Source organism: Otolemur garnettii, unplaced genomic scaffold (assembly GCF_000181295.1).
Source record: "Otolemur garnettii isolate 467f Iridium unplaced genomic scaffold, OtoGar3 scaffold00007, whole genome shotgun sequence".
Classification (NCBI taxonomy): Eukaryota; Metazoa; Chordata; class Mammalia; order Primates; family Galagidae; genus Otolemur; species Otolemur garnettii.
The window spans coordinates 7,302,033-7,310,061 of record NW_003852402.1 but is presented as its reverse complement, the minus strand read 5'-3'; the positions used below and the strand labels follow the sequence as shown (position 1 = coordinate 7,310,061).

General features: G+C 42.8%; 1 protein-coding gene across 3 annotated transcripts in view; it reads left to right on the top strand.

Annotated features, from left to right (window-relative positions):
• EP300 (E1A binding protein p300) overlaps positions 1 to 8,029 on the top strand; it is a 106,089-nt gene that overhangs the window by 31,794 nt on the left and 66,266 nt on the right. For all 3 annotated transcript variants that reach the window (XM_023509283.1, XM_023509282.1, XM_003783168.3), the window contains exon 3: positions 5,736 to 5,912. In XM_023509283.1, the coding sequence (XP_023365051.1) occupies positions 5,736 to 5,912 (177 nt within the window). The remainder of the gene's footprint in view (positions 1 to 5,735; positions 5,913 to 8,029) is intronic.

Genomic DNA, 8,029 nt, shown 5'->3' with positions numbered 1-8,029 from the left:
AAAAAAAAAGAACTGTTTGTCAAATCTTAGGTGATTGCGAGAGTTCTTTCCTAGTACAGGGATCAGCCCTTGGTGATGCACGTTTTTGACCAGTCTATCATTTGGTCATTAAATTTGTTTATAATAAAAAAAAATAATAATAAAGGCATAAGTAGCAGTATCTCTGGCAGCCACGTTTGAAAAAAGTAACCTGAACTCAGCTGAAACCTGTTTATGTACTCAGTTGTCCCTATAATCTTAACTGGCCAGATTTATGTAGAAAATTCCAATTATTGGAGACTGAACTGGTTAAGTTGTTTTTTTCTTCTTCTTTGTATAGAGATAAGAGTTTCACTTTCTTGCCCTCGGTAGAGTGCCTTGGTGTCCCAGCTCACAGCAACTTCCAGCTCTTGGGCTTAATTCTCTTGCCTCAGCCTCCTGAGTAGCTGGGACTACAGGCACCCACCACAATACCCGGCTAGTTTTTTGTTACACTTGGGCTGGGGCTGGGTATGAATCCGTCACCCTCGGTATATGGGGCTGGCGCCCTACTCACTGAGTTACAGTTGCCGCCCTGAATCAGTTAAGTTTTTTACTCTGGATGCTTCCCCTTCAGACCGCCTCATTCTTTTATGCTTTGATCCGAATCATACCATTTTCCTCATTCTCTTGCCCCATCCTTATTAGAACATTTGCCAAGTTCTTATGCCTTAGTCTCTGATCTCATCTGGGAAATGTAAATGTTCTTTAACTTCTTTAGTTTTCTAAAATTTTCCTTCTCACAAAGGCAAACCTCTAAACTGGCAATATCCTTCATACAGATTTGTAATACTGTATGTGATTTAAAGAACTGAATTTTGTTTTTAGAGGTTCATATAATTTATATGGCTTTTTATAGTTGCTGATTTCCTGGATTAACAAGTGATGGGACTACAAAGATAAATGAACTCAAGTTGTTTCCCTTTTGTGCAGTATCTGTGGACATAAGAGCCACACATTTTAGCAGATTATTTCCTCACCTTTTTTCTTTTCTTTTTTTTTGAAACAAGAGTCTTACTGTGTCATCCTCAGTAGACTGCCGTGAGTCAGAGCTCACAGCAACCTCAAACTCTTAGACTTAAGCAGTTCTCTTGCCTTAGCTTCTCAGTAGCTGGGACTATAGGCACCTGCCTCCTCAACGCCAGCTGTTTTATTTTGTTGCAGTTGTCATTGTTTAGCTGTCTCTGGCTAGGTTAAAACCTGCCAACTGCCGTGCATGTGGCTGTCACTGTAACCACTGTGCTATGGGCACCGAGCCCCCCCCTTTTTTTTTTTTTTTTGTAGAGACATGAGTCTCATTTTATCGCCCTCAGTAGAGTGCTGTGGCATCATACAGCTCACAGCAATCTCCAACTCCTGGGCTTAGGCGATTCTCTTTCCTCAGCCTCCCGAGTAGCTGAGACTACAGGTGTCCGCCACAACGCTCAGCTATTTTTTTGTTGTTGTTGCAGTTTGACTGGGGCTGGGTTTGAACCCTCCACCCTCGGTATATGAGGCCAGCACCCTATCCACTGAGCCATAGACCACTCTTTTTTTGAGAGTCTCACTATGTTTATATCACCCTCGGTAGTGCCGTGGCATCACAGCTCACAGCAACCTCAAACTCTTGGGGCTTAAGCAATTCTCTTGCCTCAGCTTTCCTAGTAGCTAGGACTACAGGTGCCTACCACAATGCCTGGCTATTTTATTGTTTGTAGTCCTAGGCTGGGTTTGAACCCACCAGCCCGAGTGCATGTGGACAGCACCCTAACCACTGAGCTATGGGTGCCTTATGACATATTTTATATTATGAACAAAGAGAATGCTAGCACTCTGGGAGACTGAGGTGGTGGATCGCTTGAGCCTTTTCAAATTTGAGACCACCCTGAGCAAGAGCAAGACCCAGTCTCTTAAAAAAAAAACAAAAACAAAAAAAAACAGCCAGGCATTGTGGCAAGCCCCTGAACTCCAAGGTAACTGGGAGGCTGAGGCAAAAGGATTGCTTGAGCCTAAGAGTTTGAGGGTGCTGTGAGCTATGATACCGCAGTACTCTACCAAGGGCAACAAAGTGAGACTCTGTCTCAAAATAATAACTTAAAAAAATAAAGAGAACACTTGTGTCAAGGTAGAAAAAGCTCATATAACATTTGAAATTACAAGGATAAGTGGAATCTGCAGGTGTTTCTTTTGTTGTACCACCTAACTAAGCCACAAAAAAATAGAAAGTAAATTGGCTTTTTGTCAACTTCAAATTAATTTCCTTTCCCGTTTCAAGGAGTCAGATTGGAAAGACAATGTGCCACCGCTCAGTTGTAGGGAAAAGGAAAAGCTTAAGGTATATGCTAAAAGCACTGGAAGAGTGAGTAGTTTTCAACCTTCCTAATGCCACAGCCCAATACTAGTTCTTGTGGGTTGCTACCCACAGGTTGAGAACCACTGCTCTAGAACATACTTTCAAACTTGAAATAATGAGTACAGAAGTATGGTGGAGACAGGCCTCATGAAGGCCTTAGTATATTATGGGCTTGGTTTATTTTTTAGAGACAGAATCTCACTTTGTCACCCTGGGTAGAGTGCTATGGCATTACAGCTTACAGCAGCCTCCAACTCCTGGGCTTAGGGGATTCTCTTGCCTCAGCCTCCCAAATAGTTGGGACATTGGACTTGTTTTTTTGTTGTTGTTCTTTCTCATTACTAAAACATATGAAGACAGAAGACAGGCAAACCCCTCCTGCTTGCTGTATGTTTCTGGTGGGAAGTGATTGGTTTACAGTTGGGATGCTTTGTGTTAAGAGTAGACTTGGGGCATGGCACCCATAGCTCAATGAAGTAGAGCATTGACCACATACACCAAGACTGGCAGATTTCAAGCCGGCCCAGACCTGCTAAACAATGACAACTGAAACCAAAACTAGCTGGGCATTGTGGTGGGCGCCTGTAGTCCCAGCTACTTGGGAAGTTGAGGCAAGAGGTTCGCTTGAGCCCAAGAAAGAATTTGAGGGTGTTGTGAGCTATGACACCATAGTACTCCACCGAGGGCAACAAAGTGACTACAGGCACTCACCAGAACACCCTGCTATTTTTTGGTTGCAGCCATCATTGTCCATCGTTGTTTGGCAGGCCCAGGCTGGATTCGAACCCGCCTGCTCAGGTGTATGTGGCTCATGCCTTAGCCGCTTGAGCTACAGGCACCAAGCCCTTAAATGCTTATTTTTAAAAATTGCAAAGTGGGGTGGTAACTGTGGCTAGCTCAGGAGGTAGGGTGCTGGCCCCATATACCAAGGGTGGAGGGTTCAAACCCGACCCTGGCCAAACTGCAAAAAAAAATAGCTGGGCATTGTGGTGGGCCTCTGTAGTCCCAGCTACTCGGGAAGCTGAGGCAAGAGAATCCCCTAAGCCCAAGAGTTGGAGATTGCTTTGAGCTATGTGACACCATGGCAGTCTACCAAGGGCGATAAAGTGAGACTATACCAAAAAAAGAATTTGCAAAGTCAGATAATTTAAAGCTCCAGGTAAGTAACTTCATGAATAGAGCAGCCAAATTAAGACAGCAAGGAATGGTAAGGAACCTGAGGTCTTACACACTCTATATAAAGAATTCACAACCAGGGCTCAGTTCCTGTAGCTCAAGTGGCTAAGGCACCAGCTACATATGCCAAAGCTGGTGGGTTCAAATCCAGCCTGGGCCTGCCAAACAATAATGACAACTACAATCGAAAAATAGCTGGGCATTGTGATTGGCGCTTGTGGACCCAGCTACTTGGGAGGCTGAAGCAAGAGAATCGTTTAAGCAGAAGAGCTGGAGGTTGCTATGAGCTTTGACGCCATGGCACTCTACCCAGGGCGACAGCTTGAAGCTCTGGCTCAAAAAAAAAAAGAATTCACAGCCAGAAGGGTTTAGAAATACCCTCAACCTTACTAGCGTCCATAAATTGCAAAGGACATATCCTTAAAACACCAGTTTTCTTTGTTTTTATATAAACAAAATGCTGTAATAAGCATTTGAATGCTTTGACATGTCAAACTATAATAATATGTTTAAGGGCCAGAATACTTACTAATTTAAATTGAATTAGCCATGGTTTGTACATTAAATGAAAGTGTATAAACAGCATAATGTGTGGTTTTTAATGGTGATGAATGGCGAACCTGGCTCAGCAGCTATAGTTAAATGAAGGTTCTTTGAAGCCTTTTTTGTCTTTTTTTTTTTTTTTTTTTTTCAAAGAGAATCTTACCCTGTTGCCCATGATAGAGTTCCATGCCCTGCTATGGTGTCAGCCACCATGTTCAGCCTTAAAATCTAAAACACTCTTCTCTCAAATATTTAGAAAAATAACTACAGGCCAGGCATGGAGGCTTACGCCTATAATCCTAGCACTCTGGGAGGCCAAGGTGGGTGGATTGCTTGAGCTCATGAGTTTGAGACCAGCCTGAGCAAAAGTGAGACCCTGTCTCTACTAAAAATAGAAAAACTGAGAGAAGAGGATCCCTTTAGCCCAAGGGTTGGAGGTCACTGTGAGCTGTGACTCCACGGTACTCTAACCCAGAGTGATAGTTTGAGACTCTGTCTCAGGAAAAAAGAAATGAATTTACTGTACCTGAATCTTGAATCTCTGAATCTTGATCTTGGACTTACCTTTCTTTTTTTTTTTTGAGACAGAGCCTCAAGCTGTCACCCTGGGTAGAGTGCCGAGGCATCACAGCTCACAGTAACCTTCAAATCCTGGGCTCAAGCGAGTCTCCTGCCTCCACCTCCCAAGTAGCTGGGACTACAGGTGCCTGCCACAATGCCTGGCTATTTTTGGTTGCAGCCATCATTGTTTGGCGGGCCCAGGCTGGATTCAAACCCGCCAGCTCAGATGTATGTGGCTGGTGCCTTAGCTACTTGAGCCACAGGCGCCAAGCCTTGGACTTATTTTTGAAAATAATTTTTTTTGGCTCAGTGTCTGTGGCTCAAGCGGCTAAGGCGCCAGCCACATATACCTAAGGTGGCGGGTTCGAATCCAGCCCGGGCCCGCCAAACAACATTGATGGCTGCAACCAAAAAATAGCCAGGCGTTGTGGCGGGCGCCTGTGGTCCCAGCTACTTGGGAGGCAGAGGCAGGAGACTCGCTTTGAGCCCAGGAGTTGGAGGTTGCTGTGAGCTGTGATGCCATGGCACTCTACCCAGAGTAACAGCATGAGGCTCTGTCTCCAAAAAAAAGAAAATAATTTTTTTTTTGCAATTTTTGGCTGGGGTCGGGTTTGAACCTGCCACCTCTAGTATATGTGGCGGCCCTCTATTCCTTTGAGCCACAGGTGCCACCCTGAAAATGTATTTTTATTAGCATACTTTTCATACAATGTATTCTCTCTAATAAAAGCAGAGGATTTCTTTTACATTTGTCTTTGAAAATTAAACTGGTCCTCTGGGAGGCTGAGGCAGGTGGATTACTTGAGTCCAGGAGTTCAAGACCAGCCTGAGTAAGAGTCAGACTCCATCTCTACTAAAAGTAGAAAAAAAGTTAGTTGGAATGGTTTGTAATCCCAGCTACTGGGAAGACTGAGGTAACAGAAACACTTAAGCCCAAGAGTTAGAGGTTATTGTGAGCTATGATGTCATAGCACTCTATTCAGGGTATGTGAGTGAGACTCTTTATCTCAAAAAAAAAAAAAAAGGAAAAAATTTAAAAAGTGAAATGGTAAAGGGACTGAAACTGTGACTAATATTTAATTTTTGTTTTCGTTCTTGCCCTCAGATGGGAATGATGAATAATCCTAGTCCTTATGGTTCACCATATACCCAGAATTCTGGACAGCAGATTGCAGCTAGTGGCCTTGGTCTCCAGATTCAGACAAAGACTGTACTACCAAATAGCTTATCTCCATTTGCAATGGACAAAAAAGCAGTTCCTGGTGGAGGAATGCCCAACATGGTGGGTACTGATCCTTTATAAACTTGCTTTCAAACTAGAATTTCGACAAATAATTCTTAAGCTATCATACCTTCTGTTACATACAGTAGGAACTGAAATTGATGTATAATGGATGACCCCAGTGAGCAAGGAGGCTTGTGCTTCCTTTCCATTTCACATGATATTTTTTAAGTTCCTTGTGGTTATTGAGAAGTAAGAATAGTGGTCAAAACAGAAGCAAGTAGGTTGCTACAATGAAGTTTTACGGAGCTACAATTCATCAGCTTTGTCTTGTGAACGTTTCTATAGAATAGGGAACTAGAACCTTTCTACTCTTGGGATGGACTCTTTGTTGAAGGATCCCAACTCTCTATTTGATTTTATTTGGTTCTCCTGAACAGAAGTAATTGCCCTCTCAAAAATTTCATGTTGTTTTAAACTAATTGTATTATAAGAAATTGTCAGTAGCTTAAAATAATATTATTTTTTCTAAAGTAAAACTTGGTGGCTCAGTGCCTATAGCTAAAGCAGCTAGGGTGCCAGCTGCATACACCAGAGCTGACGGGGTCGAATCCAGCCTGGGCCTGTCAAATAGCAATGAGAACTGCCAAAAAATGTCCAGGCTGTGTGGCAGGCGCCTGTAGTCACAGCTACTTGGGAGGCTGAGGCAAGAGAATCACTTAAGTCCGAGAGTTGGAGGTTCCTGTGAACTTGGACGCCATGGCACTCTACCCAGGGCAAAGCTTGAAACTTTGTCTCGAAAATAATAATAAAGTAAAATTTGGGGTGGCACCTGTGGCTCAGTGAGTAGGGCGCCAGCCCCATATACTGAGGGTGATGGGTTCAAACCCAGCCTCGGCCAAACCACAACAAAAACATAGCCAAGCATTATGGCACGCGCCTGTAGTCCCAGCTACTCGGGAGGCTGTGGCAAGAGAATCACCTAAGCCCAAGAGCTAGAGATTGCTGTGAGCAGTGTGACACTGCCACAGCACTCTACCGAGAGCGAGAAAGTGAGACTGTCTCAAAAAAAAGTAAAACTTGGTGTGTTTCCATATAATGGGCACAATATAAGGGTATATGGCACATCTTTGGGTGTGGGACACAACTATAAGAGGGAGTCTACCTAACAAATGCAAATACCATAACCTAGTTTTTTGTACCCTCACATTCATTAACTTGAAATAATATATACATACGTGTGTGTGTGCATATATATATAGAGAGAGAGAGAGAGAAAGACTTTCTGTTGTAAGTGTTGAATAGTTTACATTCATAAGTTGTCTGTATTCACGTTGGTAAAAAATTGTCCTTTACCAGTCTGAGCATAAGTGAGACCCACATCTCTAAAAATAGCCAGGCATTGTGGTGGCCACCCATAGTCCCAGCTATTAGGGAGGCTAAGGCATGAGGATTGCTCAAGCCCAAGAGTTTGAGGTTACTGTGAGCTATGACACCATTAAAACTCTGTCTCAAAAAAAAAGAAACAAAACTCTGTCCTATAATAATTTGATTTTCCTCTCATTTTAATTTTCAACTTTGTGTCATATGTTCAATAATTGCCTGTATTTCAGATATTCAGATTTAAAAAGATGAATAAAATATGGCATTTTTGTCTTCAGAAGAGTAGTACTGGGTATACCAAAAAGCCCTTCACAATTCTTTAAAACCTAACTTGGATGTGCTGTTTTGGGGGTTTTCAGTTTGGTTTGCTTTGTTGTTGGGGTTTTTTTTGTTTGTTTGGGTTTTGGTTTTGAGACAGCTATCTATCCAGTTATCCAGTTGCAGTGGTTTCACTGCAACTGCATACTGCTAGGCTCAAGCAATTCTCGTCCTTCAGCCTCCCAAGTAGCTGGGACTACAAGCATCTGACACAACACCTGGCTAATTTGTCTGTTGAGTAGAGACAGGGTCTCGCTCTTACTCAAACTCTTATGCCCAGGCAATCCTCCTGCCCCCGCCTTCCAGAGAGTTGGGATTATAGAGCTTTGGACAGTCTCTTAACATCATACTCCTCCTTTCTTTTATCCCCCTGCAGTTTGCCATGTCCTATTTGTATATTTTATGTACTTTGATTATATTGCTTGCTAATGTTGTAATTTGTTTTCTTTCTTTCTGTTTTTTTTTTTTTTTTTTTT